Source organism: Saimiri boliviensis, chromosome 2 (genome assembly GCF_048565385.1).
Source record: "Saimiri boliviensis isolate mSaiBol1 chromosome 2, mSaiBol1.pri, whole genome shotgun sequence".
NCBI lineage: Eukaryota > Metazoa > Chordata > Mammalia > Primates > Cebidae > Saimiri > Saimiri boliviensis.
The window spans coordinates 85,065,004-85,081,302 of record NC_133450.1 but is presented as its reverse complement, the minus strand read 5'-3'; the positions used below and the strand labels follow the sequence as shown (position 1 = coordinate 85,081,302).

The following is a 16,299-nucleotide window of genomic DNA, read 5'->3' as shown; positions in this document are numbered from 1 at the left end:
TGCCATGCACACAGCAGGTATTCACCATATTTTGCAAGGGAATTGAGACCTAAGCCCAGCTCTGCAGTCAATTGCCTGCATGACTGTGGCCAAATCACCAGGTGACTCTGGGCCTCAAATCTCATCCATTACAGAGAAGTGGGGGCAGTTGGACTCTGAGATCCTTGCCAGATCTAACAGTCTATGGGAGGGGTTGGCCATTCACTACTAATATTGCTGGAAAACTTTTTTTCTGGCTTGTTCATTAAGTTCTATCACTAAGACTACTGGGAGATGTTTGGGGGAAGCGAAGATTCAGTGGAGGAGCTTGTGAGAATTCAGAGTTTAAGGAAAGAGCTGTTAAGTCTGAACTTTTTAATTTAAAGAGAAGAAGATCCCCAAACTAAAATGTCCCATGCCTTCTCTTTTCAGTGCCTAGCAGCAGTTTGCTAGGAAGGCAGGGCTGAGGCTATTACTTGAGTTCAAAGTAACTGGCACCCTTGCCTGTTTTTTAGGAGATGTCCTAGTTAAGGAGATGTCATAAGGTCAGCGTTTGAGGGGAGAGAGGAAAAGGTCTTAAAGTTTTGAAATTTCCCTTTTCTTGCTCTGATTCCAGCAGGAAAGCACCAGGCACACAGCCCTAAAAGTTAACCTAAGTGGACCAAAAGCGCTCAGAATCAGGGCCCATCTGCCTATACCCAAGGCCCTTTCCAGAGAGCCTTCATTCCAAAAGGCAGGAGGTAAGCCTTGGCTCCACCTCAACTTTGAATGAGAATGAGATGCTTTCCAGGGAGGCAGGTATTCGGCCCACCCATTTCTCGGCCCTCCCTCACAAGTCAGGAGGCAGCAAGGCCAGAAGAGAGGCTCTCAGAACACAATCAGGAGACATCACTTTACCTCAGCGTTTCTGTTTCATTTTCTTACCAATTCCTACATGCATGTGAATGTGATCCTCAGTTTCTCCACTTACAACTAACACCAGGCTTTATCCTATGGGCTTTATCCTATCTCAGATGATGCGGTGAGTAGAAAGAAAACAGAAGAGAAAAAGAGAGCTGATACGGAAAGAGGCTGCAGACATTTGTGGAGCTCATCTTTTTATGCATATGACTCATACAGGGAGAGAACTGGGGAAAGTAAAGGGTGGATCAGACACTTCTGGATGTATAAAACCTTCTTGCAGCATTGCAATGTTAGAATTCAGAAAAGCCTTCAGAAATCGCTTGGGTCAATCACTTCCTTTTGATAGATTTTAGAGATTGAGCTCAGAGAGGCTGGGACTCTCCCAGAGGTAAATGAGGCTAGTGCAGGAGCCAGGTCTGGGACTCCCAGCCCACTGCTCTCCCCAGCAGACCAAGTGAATTCCCTTCACTTCCTCCCTGGACTTCGTTCAAAGTTCTTGGTTCCCTTAACTTCCTCCCTAAACTGCCATCAAGTTCTTGGCTTAGTGGAAATATTTTTAGCCTTGACCACATCATGGACAGCAGTTCTGTTCTCCATGATCCAAGTGCTCAGATGAAAGGAAAATCAAGTGTCCGGAGCAATTCTGGGACCAGATATCTGCATGATCAGTTCTCTCAGCGTTGGGCTGTCAGCTGAGCTAAGGGAGGCAGCCGCGTTCTGGGTCAGTGTCTGTGTTTTGTTTCTGATGTAAACATAGAACTGAAGGTCTGTTTTAACTGCCCTGTTACTGATAAGATGACAGACTTTCCCACTGTTCCTCTCAGCCTAAGTCACAAGAAGCGCTAGCAAACAAATCCATGGTCACATCCTTTGTCACTGTGAACGTGGAGTGGATCCTGACATGTCTTGGGGGAACATGACTACTTAGCCAGGCTGGCAGGGCCAGTCTTCAGTAAGAATCCTGAGGGGTGGTAGGGGAGATATCACGGTCGAGCTCTCCATCTGGACTTGGGGTTTTTCAGGAAAGTCCCTCTCTAAACCACTGCAGCTCTGGCTTGATGGGCTATCACAGCTCCAGAGGAATGCCATTATCACAGCCTGGGAACGTGCAGACAGAACCCACACCCCATGAGGAAGTCAGAGCAAACAAACCTGGGGTCGCAATTTCCTTCTCTCTTAGGAGCAAAGTAGCATGAGTATCACACTTGTTTGCAAAGAAATCTGTCAATAGGGGCCTAACAGAATACGGAAAAGCAGCCAGTGATTCGCCTTCTACTTTGAGCAGGGATGCCTGCTCCTAAGGTGCTATCCCCAAGCTCTGGGACTTCCCAGTTCTTGGTCACCCTGAACTGAGGGAAGGGAAGTCCATATGAATAAGCAGAAGAGACCAGAGGAAAGTGCCCTTTGGAACAGAGAAGAATGGATAGAGAGGATAAAAAACATAAAGCAGAAAGTGGAAGTTTCCCAAGTGCTTATAAATAACAATCTATTGGCCATAACAGGAGAAGTGCTTTTCAGAGCTGAGGCCCTGAGGGTCATTAGTTCAACAAGCAAGCGTGTGAATTTGGTAGCGGACACTACCTTACGTGCAACAGAAAGTAGGCTCTAGGATGCAGCCTTTTCCTTGACAGGTTAATTAGCAGTACATACACCTATGAAGCACTCCCAATCAGTAACAGTACTTGCCAAGTGACTGCATTTTGCAGTTTTGGAAAGAGTTTCACTTACATTTGATCCTTATGACCACACTGTGAGGCAATCGGGGAGTGTTATTCTCACGTTATAGATAATGGAACTAATTCCTCAAGCTTCGTGCTGTATTATCCAAAGGCTTTTGGCCTTTGCTTCCATTTTGTAATTAAGCCAAGGTTCAGATGGGCTTTGAGAGAGACTGGGAGTAGCAGGTGAGATCTGGGGAGAGCAGTGAGATCACTAGGAAACAGTGTCACTGTTAACTAGCTTCTGTGTCCCCAATGCATGCCCAAACCACTTGACAGATAAAATATGGAAACATTTTGAGAAGAGGATTCAGAACAATCAGTGGCAGCTTTAAAGATAATTAATTTGTACGCACTAGTCTCAGCCCTTCATTTACAAGATACCTGTGGTTACATACAGAAACTTCTAATGACAGAATGTGCTTTCAATGACAACTTACCCAGTTGTATGCCTAGGGCCTTAAATGGCACTGGACAAACCGTATATCAACGTTTAGAAAACCCTTCACTCTTTCTTCACTAGCACTGGCACTTTCTTAATTAAAAACATGAACACAAAACCTAAAATCCTTGAAATGATGTTAGGTACAGATTAGGAAATTATCTGACCAAGGATTAAAATTTAAAATCTAAAACACAAGTAATCTGGGCAAAGTCTCTCCTAAAAGCTTATTACAGTGATGACTATTCAATCTTCCATCCATTTACAGATGGCATGAATTTTCTCTCCCAGCTCTAACTGAATCCACGGGTTTAACCCTTCATGTTCCTTTTCACACAGGACAATCCACACATCATTCATCTATATAACAGTACCTGTTCCCTGCTCCTACTGATCCTCTCAGACAGCAAATCTGAGTTGTTTCTTTCTTCATCCAGTTCCAACTCCAGTTGAGATACCTTGTCCTAAGAAAGAAATCACAAATACAGTCAACTTAACTTGCACTGACCGGGATTAAGAGCAAATGCCCCATAAAGGAACAACCCTAAGTGCCAGTGAGAGCTGGGTTTGGAAAAACAATGTATCTATTTCTTACACTGCCCAAAGCAGGTATTTCTTAAGCTATGTATTGCATGACTTGTAATGTATAATGTAACTGTGTATGTAGAAAACACATAAAGGAAGAGAAAAAACATTATCCCAAACCCTAATGCAAACGCTAAGGATATTTGAGCATGTTTCTGTCAAGTCTCTGTTTCTCCCTATGAACCAGTAACTTTAAACAGATCTACATAAGCCAGTTTCCTATTAAAAGACAATGTGGAAAAACCACTTCATGCTCAGGACAATCTTTTGTCTGCATCCTGCTCAGCGTTTCCAAGAGCCTTTCAGGAGTAAATCTATAGCAGTCTTCTAAGGAAGAGCATGCATTTGTCCTGTGCACTCCCAAACCTGCATTGGATTAACCAAAAGCCAGTGCTAACCAATTCTGTTAAACTCATCATCACTTAAGAATAATAATTTGTGGCTTCCTTGTTGGCTCCTCATCTAACCTAATTGAGTGTCAAGAAAAAAAATCTCAAAGCAGCTTTGTATATGAAGAAAAGAAGCTTTGAACACCAACCACCCAACTTAGAACTGGGGTTTGTGGGTCTTGAGCATGTGTTTCTCCTGTCACCAGCCAATCTGTCATAGGTCTAAGGAAACTCAGAGCCACAAAGGCTAAAAAGCAATTGGCATTCCAAGTTTTAAATGTGAACCTGCAGCATTTGTATATAAATATTGTCTCTGCAATTGCCAAAGTTGATTGACAAGCAATGGACACCTCTATCCCTAATTATTATTTTATTTCTCAAAATTAAAACACCGAGGATTCATGTGAATGATTACCTGCCTGTGAATGGCCTCCAGAGAATGATCAAAACCTATAGAGAAGCCAGAAAGCCCTTTCCCAAGAGCCAACCATCTCAAAGGCCAACTTGGATTGGAGCTGGGCCCTGCACCAAAGCCTCCTGCTTATCCAGTGGTTCCTGACGGCTCCAAGGCAAGACTCACTGTAGTCCTACATCACTCAGGATCCACAAGAGCTGCATTTACAAACAACAGCCACCTGAGTTTCTGAGTTTACAGAAACTGTCCATTGTCAGAAGAGCTCTTGAGTCTTGAAAATTAATTTAAGTGCTAGTGAAGGAGCAAGACACAGTCACAGCAAGATGGTCCTGCTAGCCACCTTTGGGGGGAGGAGACACCCCTCAAGTGCATCTCGTGGTAGCAGGCTCTTGAGAGCTATTCATTTTATAATTAATGGAAAAATGCCTAAATAATGCAAAGGAAATGTTCTCTTTAGCCAGCATATATTAGCAAGAAATGACCCAACAACCCAATCTTCAGTTAAAAGCAATTCTTTATAGGACTCTCTTCTTGCTTAAAATCCATACTGCACAGAACACAGCAGGAGTGTTAGGGGTCCAGGCCAGGGCCATTACTCCAAAGGTTCTTCCTGCACTGCCTGAAGAGACTTAAGCTCATTTTGAGCCAGGTTGTTTAGACCCTAGAATAATCAGTTTCTAGTTAAGTGGGTTGACCTTAGCTTGCCTTAAAATTACCTCCCCTAAAGAGATCAGAACTAGGACATTAGCGAAATGTACAGCAGTCCTACAAAAGAGCAATAAAACTGTAATCAGGTTATTCTAGTCTCTAAAAGAGGCCCATCTAATAAAATCTTCAATGACTGAGAAAACACTCCCCAGATACAGAGTCCCCGGAAGGTTTTAAAAGTTAGTTCTGTTTATTTGCAAAGTTGAATCAGGAATTCCATTGATTTTGAATTTAAGCTGTCTCTCCATGGCCTTGAGCACTGTCTGTCTTTTATCAAAACCTTGACAATTTTAACTTCTCCCAAAAGTCCAAGGCTATTTTTTAGTCTCTCTCTTTTTCTTGCTCTAAATTTCACTTTTCCAGTGTCTCTCCCTCTCTCTAAATTCCACTGTGTGTGTGTGTGTGTGTGTGTGTGTGTGTGTGTGTGTTTGTGTGTGTGTTTCTGCGGGTTGGTTTGGCTCCTACAAATTATTCTTTTTTAAAAGTTCAGATCGAGTGATTCTGAGGTTTTTCTTGTCAACATCAGTGAACTGTTCATACTTAAGAGTCTGTTACTTCACTCACACTTTTCTAATATGTTGTGTTTTCAGCTAGTGACTAGATCACCCCATCTGGTGACTATGTTCAGCACTTTCTGATACGCTGTCTTGTCTTGGATTGTCTACATACTATGCATACCACGGAGAACTGAGCCACAGTTAGCTGCGAGCTCTGGCAAAGCCAGGTAACCTGTAAGGAGAAATGGGCCAGAAACAGGAAGCAGGAATGGAGTACGGGTGTGGCAAAGGAAGGACGATGATTCCTAGGAGGCTCCTCTCTGGACATCCAGCAGTCTGATTCCTTCTAGTTAGCTGGAAGCACTGCCCCAAAGAAAAATAGGAAAGGAACTATCTGCATCCTTATGCAAAATCATCTAATGTCCCTGGGAATCTGTTCCATTTCCTCTCAAGACAATGAGAATATTAGACTAAATTATGTCCATCATTCCTTCTAGCTCTGATGTCCTGAGTCTGTAAATGACTGGCCTCTTCCTTCAATCAAGAAATGACCTCACTACACCTAGCTGTGAGAGAGAATAAAAGCTCAAGACTTCCCAAAGGCTGAACTGAGAGCAGAGAGGCTGCTTCTCTCATTGCCCACACTCGCTCTCCATGGGTCCCCCAGCTCAAACTGTGCGGTCCACAGACCTCCATCTGCTTGACCAGTCTGCTGCGGTCATCTTTGAGGTGACTCTTGGCTTCCAGCTCATACTCCAGGTCCTTTAGTGTCTGCTCCAGAAGCTGCCTTTTTGTGAGTGCTTCATCCTGAGCTCTCTGGTAGTCCCGTAACTCTTCCTCCATCAGACGCATCTAGGAAAAGAGACAGCTGGGGTGGTTTTCTGGGGGGCGTCGGGAGCATAGAGACCTCCACAGACAGTGCAAAGGTTGACCCCACAGAAAGGAAGATCTGGTGGATCCCCACAATATGGGAGATCAGAAGACCCTGAGTAAGTCCTAACTCCCTCTGGGCCTGTTTCCTTTTTGTAAAAAAAGAAAAAAAAAAAAGGTGGTGGGGGCGGCGGGGGGGCAGTTTCCAGCTATAGGCAACAACCTATTAGGTTACAAATTCTATTTGGTAGATGTTGATCATCATTTTTTAATTAAATAGAACAGAAGAAATATCAGTATTCGCAAATATTGATTTGTAAATCTTTTGTACTAGGTACTCATATATGTGTGCCGATGTGTGTATTCCTGGGTTGCAATAAAAAATGTAGCTCTTTTTTCTTCTTCTTCTTCTTCTTTTGAGATGGAGTCTTGCTCTGTTGCCCAGGCTAGAGTGCAGTGGCACAATCTTGCCTCACTGCAGCCTCCACTTCCCAGGTTCAAACAATTCTCCTGCCTCAGACTCCCAAGTAACTGGGATTACAGGTACATGTCACCATGCCTTACTAATTTTTGTATTTCTATTTAATAGAGATGGAGTTTTAACATGGTAGGCAGGCTGGTCTTGAACTCCTGACCTCAAGTGATGCCCACCTCGGTCTCCCAAAGTACTGGGATTACAGGTGTGAGCCACCATGCCCGGCTGAATGCAAAATGTAGTTCTTACTAGGTCATGTTAAAAACGCTCAAGAGCCCCTGAACTAAATACCTGTTTCCCAGAGGATAATTTGTTGCCCACCTGTATCACTGTCACCTCAAAAGAGATTTAAACTTAGTGTAAAAAAAAAAAAAAAAAACCATACAACTAAATTAATGACCACAAAACAACCTACTGGCACAAAGCCTAACAATATACACAGGCACACTAGAGAAAGCCACTGCTTTGCAGAAAATAATCAGCCATCATAATTTACGGTGTTGGTTTTTTTTCCACCCACAAGGTGGCACTCAACTAATAGCTTTGAAGAAAGCGCAACCGACAAAACAGCTTGATTCACAAGGGCCAGTCTATGTCTTATACTTCTCTGGAAGTTCAAGTGCACAGTAGGTCTTCCTTAAACATCAGTGTGGGCTGATCCAGTGAAGTCCCAGGCTGTCTGCTTCGTTCTAAGTGTCCTACCCTCTTGGAGTTGGCAGAGTACTAAGTAGAGCTAGTCTCAGAAATAGAATACGCTGGGGTTCTGTTTCCTTCTGCGTATAAGAAAGTACATGGCAAACTCCACTACAGAATGCCACCCTTCTGGGATGTCTGCCACAGGAGAGTTAGAGAGCCCCAGTAGGTGAGGACACCTTCAGGAGACCCACGGGAAAACCTGAGCAAATGTGCTCCTCTCTGGGAGGCTACAGGAGCACCCACCATTTATTTCTATGAGAACAGCCTGGCCTTGAAGACGACATCTCCAGATGGAGACTCTCATGTGGTTTTTGTGGTAACCATGACAGAGAGTACATGAAAGCACAGAATGAAAACCACCCCATGGAAAAAGAAGGATGGGACATTCTCTAGATACAGAGGATATGCTACATTCCAGAGCATTAAAAAAAAAAAAAAAAAAAAAAATCACTCTATGACTCAGTTTCCTTATCTGCAACATTGGGATAATTATAAAAGCAGCCTTCTAAAGCTATTATGAGAATCAAATGAGATGATACCCAAAAAGAACCAGGGTATGAGAGTCAGAAAGAATGACAGGCAAACGCGCAGCCTGTGTTTCCTTCCTATCCCCCTTCCTAATGCCCAATGCGCCCTCCTCCACTGCTTAGCGCAGCCCCACCTTCCACACCTAATGCCCTGTAGGGCCCCCATGATACTCAGAGTCCCTGATGAGAGCAGGCAGAAAAGACTAATTAGCATGGGTCCTGAATCAACAGTAAGCAAACAACTTTTGAACTTCCTAGTGCTACCTTCAAGTGGTTAAAATCACCCTTTGCTAAAGAGGATTTAGAACATAAACTTAGCAATGGTAAACAGTAAGTCTCAGTTCTCTAAAGATCATGCTCATCAGAGGCAGAATGGGTGAAAATGCCTATTTCTCTCAAAGCAAAGGCAGCAACTATTAGAGCATTTAGAATGGACCCCTGTAGCTTTTGGGTTTTTCTTTTATAACCAAGATATTCAACTCAGCTCAATCAAACCACAAGACGAGGGGTGAACAGCATTGAGCTTGAGTTTTTTAAGGATGCAGAGTGACCTTGGCTTGTTAACTGACTTCTGTTTTAAACAACTCCAGCACTCTAGCATGGTAATCAAGGATGGTATCTCACTGTACTTTCCCTGCAGAATGATGAAGTGTCCACGTCTGTTGCTCACATGGAAGCAACGTCTCACAGGGCTGCATCAGTGAGAAAAATCTAGGAAGGGCCATCTTTATTTTCCTTACAAGGAATCCTTGCTTTGGAATGACCGCTCTTTTATAAACAACACTGGTCTCCATCTGGCCTGAACTAGTCTCCCTGGACCTCAGTTTCCTTATCTAACTAGAGGATCTCTACGTTTTCTTCCAACCCAAGGATTCTATCATTTAAAAAATCATGATATACAAAGAAATGGGAAGTATTTTTGGGGTCATTGTGACACTATGATCTTTTAAAGTCAAAACAGCCCAGGTGCTTGTTGGTGTTCTGGCAAAAATCTTAATCTTTCTGCCTGTGGTGTAGTAATGAACATGATTTTTTTTAATGCCGAAGAGAACTGTGATGTCAGTGTGCTAATTTCAGTTTTTACTTGGAGTCCTGTATCATATGACTCTGAGCCAGAGGGGATCTGTTATCAGGGGCCTTTCAAGAGTGTTCTAGAAGACTGTGATAAATATCTATTGTTCTTTTACACAGTTTTAGCACTGACTCATGGGTGACTTTTCTTTGATCATCAAATAAATTAAAGTTGTTTTTTTTTTAATTGTTTTCCTGTGGAATCTTGGTGCTCTTGGCACTGTTCAAGAAAAACCATAAACTTTAAAATTAAAGAAAGGGAAATTAATATTTCCGAAGGGTCTGGGATGTACAGACTCGCTACTACACAGTCTCACATATTATCTCAATTATTAAGTCACTAATACTTGGTATATTTTCAAAGATGTAGAAACATATGCTCAGAAGATTGGGGTAACTTGCTCAAGGTGGCCCAGCTGGCAAGAGGTGTAGCTAAAATCAGCATACACTGTGCTTACATTTTGAAGCCTCCAGCTTTCCATTAAAACAATCAAAAACATCCCCCCTTTCTTTTTCTCAGTTCTTTAGACGCCAAGTCTGAAGGGAGCTAACATTTGGGATTCTTTGGTCTATTGTTCTTAAATATAAAACCAATGTTTTAATAATTTCAGTACTCATAAATTCCCAAGGATTTCTTTTAGTAGCCATTATTGTTCCAAAACTCTTGTCCGCCACCCTCATCCCCAAAAATGTCTGATTTTCAAAAATGATTGGCAAAAAAAAAAAACAGTCAGTTACTGTAATCCCTGTTCTAGGATTAAATTAAAACATGAACGCATATAAATAAATCATCTGGACACAGCTGGGCACATCATGGCTGCTCCATAAATGGCAGCTAAACATTTTAGGCAAAAAAATTACAGATTCATCAAGAAAATGTTGAGGTTAAAGCTGTGTCCGTTTCGCCTCACAGTCCACTGGTGGGTCCTTTGTGCTCCAGAATGCCATTTGCCCAAAGAACCATCCAGAAAAGAAGGTAAAGAATGAAGAGTCAAGCAGAAAAGCTGTCTCATGAATCTACCCCCAAGTCCCTCACAGAAGAATTTCAGGGCAAAAAAATACTCTGGATAAGGGATAAAGGAAGAACTTATCTGGCCAGGCATTACCTCATCCTGCATTTTCATAGCTGTCAGTTGGAACTTTTCTGCCTCCAGGGTTTTCTCCTTCAACTGTCTTTGCATTTCTGCAAGCTCCCTGCGATTTTTCTCCTTGTACTCATCCAGCTGGTTCTGGAGCTCCAGGGTCGATATGCGGGAGGCCTCAACAATGTCTGCCATCTGAAAGAAGTGACACAGGCGTGAGCCCACCCTGGGATGCTCTATCTGAGACCAACACACAGCACATCTCCTTTCCCCGCTTTCTTCTATAGCCTCCTCAAAGACAACCAAGCGCCTGATCCTGAGCTGGCCAGGTGTGGGAACCTGTGACTTGGAAGCAGCATGGAGTGAGCAGGTACGTCCTTTGGATCCGGGCGCACAGCCTCAGGGCCCTATGTCTGCTATGCCACTTAACAGTACGTGACTGGGGCACATCATTAACCTCTCTGGGCCCTGGCTGTGTTTGCGTTAGAAACACTGAAATCAAACCTACCTTACAGGGTTGTCGTCAGAATCAGTATCTATAGATACAGAGAAAATTTTATTGGCGGATACAGATAAAATTCTAGTTAGAAACAAAATAGCTAGTAATGTGCCTGGTACATAATATGCATCAGAAAACAGCAGACACTCATGTCAGCTCCCAGAATACAGAAAGCCTGCCACATGTGTGCCTTTTCCCTTCTGGGTACGTTGAGGCAGGGATGAAGAGAAAGAGAAGCATCCACTGAGCTTTGAAGCTGCCTTGACACTCCTGGACAAGTAACAGAGATGCAAAATGCAGCCTCGGCACATAGACGTTGATTCTGATTCAGTCAACATTGCTTCCGTCTGCACTGAAACACAGGCTGCTTCTACTGTTAAGAGGTGATTCTGGTGCCCAGAATCCAGAGGGTACTGGCATTAACGTTTTCTGGACCAATTTCTCTGTTATCTATTCAACAAATCTAAAGAGCTGCCTCCAGGGATCCGCAAATCCCTGACACTTTTGTGCTTAGACCTAACTGCAGGTTTCCCAGGCTTTCACCAGACCCTCAGCGGGGACTGGGTCCAGCAGAGGCACCTGGCCCTACAATCTCTTTCCTCCTCCAGCGCCTCACCTCCTTCTGCAGTTTCTCGATGGTCTTGTCCAGGTCCCACCGCTCATTCTCCATCTCGTTCTTCAGCCTTCTTAGCTGCTCCTTCTGCTCATTCTCCTCTTTCAGCTTCTCAGACAACTGTTTCTGCTCCTGGGTGGTCCAACTCAGATTTCTCTGCAGATGGCAGGGAAAGGACAGTTCTGTCACCTACCAACCAGGTGGCCACAAGAATGGGTGGCACAGGGTCCTTCCCAGTCATACTGCAAAGCAATCAGATCTGTTAAATCCATGATAAGGAAGATCAAGATAAACCCGTCAGAGAGACAGAAGGACATTGTTGGTTCTGAAATCCAGAACCAAAAAGAAAGGCTGCCTTACCCGAAAACATTCACAGGAAATGAAGGGGCAGACAAACAATGCATTACAGAAATACACGGCCAAAGCTGCTGGTGGTGCGAATTCAGGATAGTGTCTAAAAACCTGAATATTCAAGCTTGAAAATCGAGGGGAGGTTGTATATTACAACAGTCGAAACTTACTTGGCAATTTATATCCTATGATACACAGCATCACACCTAATATTCCAGTATTTACTCTGCTATGTGGATGATTCTTACAGTTAGAATAACTAAAAATGAATCATATGAAAAGAGAACACTACCCCACAGAACCAAGGTCAGCTTGCGTAAAGGCAGTTGTAATCAACAGAATCCATGAATTGGACTCGGACTCAGGCAAAAAGGAATTTGGAAACCCACCGGCTGATGAACTTGATGAATACAAGGTTTGAATGGAAGAGACACTAGGCAGATAAAGTACTGGTCAGGTAGGTGGTTATTTATTGAATCAGTACCAAATGCCAGCGCCTACCATAAAACACAACCATCTTGAATGCAATACTCCCCTTGGTTCCCCGAGACTTTCATCTCACAAAGTCACAGAGACTTATATCCTTTACGTAAACAACATGGAATTCCAAACTAAAATCCTAAAATACTATAGGAAGGTTATGGTGGCTTCTTTGAAGAGCTAAGGCAAGCATCCCCAAACTACGGCCCGAGGGCTGCATGCAGCCCCCTGAGGCCGTTTATCCGGCCCTCCACTGCACTTCAGGAAGGGGCCCCTCTTTCATTGGTGGTCAGTGAGAGGAGCACAGTATGTGGCGGCCCTCCAACGGTCTGAGGGACAGTGATCTGGCCCCTTGTGTAAAAAGTGTGGGGACGCCTGAAGCATTAGGGCCATAGGTATGGGGATAACAAGAAGAGGCACAGCTCGGAACAAAGCAACGTGACTCAGACACAGACTGGATCATCTCAAAAACGTCAGGCACTGGGGGCTGACTGTGGGCCCTACAGGAACAGCTCAGGGCCTTCCTGGTCTTGTGTCCTGCAGTGGCTGCACAAGAACAATGCTTTGTATTTGTACAGTGCTTAACAGTTTACAAGCTGCAGCCACAGGCAGTAACTCAGGATCTTGAAAACATTCCAAAGCACTTGGGACTCCTCTGGTTTGCAGAGCATAGGAACCGATCTGCTCTGCCAACCATGTGACGTGGGGCTAAAACACCACCCGTGGCGGCTTCCGGTCCCTGGGCTCTGCTGGGCTGGCTGCGCTTTGAGAAGCAGCCAACCTGGCCGGGCTGCTGAATTTAATTGCTGCAGGGAACCAAGGTCAACAAAAGCTGTTGGGGAAAACATGGTAGCAAAAAGAAAGGTAATCAGAAGTTCAGCGTCGGGGGAATCAGCAGGAGTGGGCCCCAGCACAGCTGCTGCTGGGCACCCACCAGAAGCAGGGTGAAACCTGGGGTTTCTGTTGATAGTTGATATAGCGGTGTTGGGGCAAAGGGCGAGGAGGAGTTACAGAACCAGTGAGGTATGAGACAAAACCTTCAAAACACGTGTCCCTAACAATGTCAATTCACCAAAACATCAAATACAAAGGGCCCGCAATGGCTTCCTGTAGACCCTTCTGGATCCAACTCAACCCTCTCCCACTAGGAATCTTTCTCCAGCCTCTCTTTCTCTTCCTCTTAGCCCGCAATTCCAAGGGCGTCAGGCAGCAGACAAGCCAACCCAGTTCTGCTCAGCCTCCATGTGGTTTGTGCATGCATTTCTGCTCCACTCTTGGCTCAGCCAGGGCTGCCTGGCCCCTTCTCCTGAATGACAAGAGACATCACAGACTCATCACTCATATACTGCCTAGAAGAGTAAGCTTGCTACATTATTTTTAAATCATTTTTTATATGCTTGCCTCTTTTGCAAGACAGTAAGCTCTGTAAAGGCAAGGGAGGGATTTTCTGTCTATCTGGGTATGTTCACTATTAGGTGTATGATAAACACTTAGCTGTTAAAAATGAATGCCTATTCCCAAAAGTGATTCCAAGGCTTCTTATGTTAGAATCACCAAGTAAGGAGGGGATAACCGTACTTAAAATGTAGATTCTAGCTTTTTCTGATGGAATCACAATTTTTCTTAGCATGGGACCCAACAGCATTTGCATTTGAAAACTCCTCAGATAATTCCAGTATGTACTAAGGTTTAGAAACACTGTTTAGTACAATGGTTTGCCTCCTCTGTTATTCAAGAAATATATTCCAATAAGTCACTGCTGAGAAAGCATCTCAAATTCACCTGAAAAGAAGCGAACTTGGCAACTTTGCATTTTTCTGACCTTTCATGTAAACAGTATTAGGACTGAAATGCTCTGTAGCTACGGAGACTCTATGTCCAAGGCCAGCGATACAAGCTCATCGATAAATGATGTGAAAATCTGGGGAAAACAGATGAGTTTGGAGAGAGAATCTGAAACACAACATTGGTAGATGCAGGGCAGGTGTCCTTGGGCTCAGGGACCATTATCTGTCAACAGACACAGAGACTTTTACTCTATGACTGAGGTCCCAGTTAGCTCATATTAACAACAACCAAGATGCAGGTGAGCCTGCGGGTGTCGAGGAATGGAATGGGCAGCTTAACCAGAAGGAAGCTGGTCTTCTGGGAGCCCCTGCCACTCAGTATCTGGGGGTTGCAATAGTGGAAGCCTTGGGCCCTTTTTTCCTCAGTTGTCTCAATACTCAAAAGTCCAGTGGGGCGGAAGGTAAAGTCCTAGGGAAATCGTATGCACCATTATCCCTTCCTGAAGGAAAGAACTGTGGTTTCTCCAGAAAAGGTTTCTTTACTTCCCCAACTGCAGAAGGCACTTTTAAATACAGTCATAGATGCCTTGCCTTAAATGCAGTTCCAGTAGCCCTAGATAGCAACACAGTCCTGAAGCAAGTGGTCAGCATCTTTATGACCCCCTGCTACTTTTTAACTGAGTCATGGTAAATCAGACACAAATTTACCACGGTCTTCAGCTACTATTTAAAGAAATCTATTTATCATACCTGAAGATGCCATAGACTAATGGCACAAAGACAGAAAAACACCAGCTACTTTTTCCTTTCCTCAAGGGCCAACCCAGAAAAAGAAGCTGACTATCTGGTTTCCAATTTTAAAAGGAAACATTTTGGAGTGATGGTGCTTTTTCCATGGCATTACTTTTACGACCAGATAATTCAGGTAAAGAGAGCGAAACTGTCAGGCCCATTTTAAATTCTTGCCAGCTGTCCTGCCAGTGGCTAACAAGGCCACACACTGCATGACACACTCCCACCATCTCTGCACCACTGGGAAAACAGGCCTCAACCAAAGTAACATGTCAGGGCTGACTTCCAAGGCAAGGCTAGCGATCCAGACATGGGGGTGGTTGGGGACTACATTAAGATCTTTAGGCCCCAGGGCCATCATCTGTTCTATGCACTAAATTAACCACGAACCCCAGATTCCCAGCTGGGGAACAACTTCCATATGTGTGAAAAGTTTCTGTTTCACCAAAGGAAAAGATCTGAGAGACCAATAGCTGCACCTGGCCCTTGGTGTGGACATACCATGAAGGGACAGATGCTTATCCCTATAGAATACCAATGTTTTTCCTTTCTTTCTGCCCCCAACCAGCTCACAAATTTAAACCCCACTCTGGCAGCCGGCTTGGGTAACAGTAACCAACTTCAGCCTTAAACAGCAGCACAGCAAAAGTGCCATCCACACGAAATCAACTTCACAGAATTTTGTAAAGAAGATCTAGATTTAAAGAATTTTTTAAAAATCCAAAGTGAAGGCAGTCAGACATTGAACTCAGGAAAAACTGGGACTTTACTATATGCAAATATGAGTTTTGTCCCAAGAGGAGGAGCAGGCACAGGCTTCTGATTTTGAGGGAGAGTCCCCAACCTAGGCTGACCTGTGGGAATCCTTCCCCTCTCTCTACCCTAGGAGAGAAGCTGAATCCGTTGCAGGAAAGCTGCAACCAGGCATTTACAAATCTGAACCTGACTCAGCTCTTACCACTTTTAATGCCCCCACTTCACCTAACCCTGAGTACAAGTGGGTCCTGAATAGAAAACTTGAGTAACAACCTTCCCCTTAGACAACTCTCAAAACCACTGGCTTCTACCTCCTCAGAAACTCATCTGAGATACTGAAGCAGCAGCCCAAGAGCCAACAGGAGGAGAACAGACATGCATCACACTGAGGTCACTGTGCAAAGTCAATCAGAACTGCAGTACAGACCTTTCTTGAGAATGTACTTCAAATGAGAAAATCTAATTTTCTAAGAGCCTACTGATTTTCAATAGCGATAGCTATCCAGTTTCAAGGAAATCACTTCCTTCTGCCTCTCTGAATAGCCATCCTGAAGGACTGTGCTCTAAGGACTGCATTTGCCCAGAGGAGAATGGAAATTGGCTTCTGCCAGACAGCAGACTCCACACTGCCTCGGGGGCCAATCCTGCTGGCCTTCTCACACAA

At 44.1% G+C, this 16,299-nt stretch overlaps 1 protein-coding gene across 4 annotated transcripts in view; it reads right to left on the bottom strand.

Moving 5' to 3' along the window:
• Positions 1-16,299, bottom strand: part of CGNL1 (cingulin like 1) — a 192,437-nt gene that overhangs the window by 22,414 nt on the left and 153,724 nt on the right. For all 4 annotated transcript variants that reach the window (XM_039469160.2, XM_074393827.1, XM_074393826.1 and 1 more), the window contains exons 11-14: positions 11,473-11,625; positions 10,382-10,552; positions 6,327-6,488; positions 3,417-3,506 (exon numbers count right to left, since the gene is read on the bottom strand). In XM_039469160.2, coding sequence (XP_039325094.2) covers positions 3,417-3,506; positions 6,327-6,488; positions 10,382-10,552; positions 11,473-11,625 — 576 coding nt within the window. The remainder of the gene's footprint in view (positions 1-3,416; positions 3,507-6,326; positions 6,489-10,381; positions 10,553-11,472; positions 11,626-16,299) is intronic.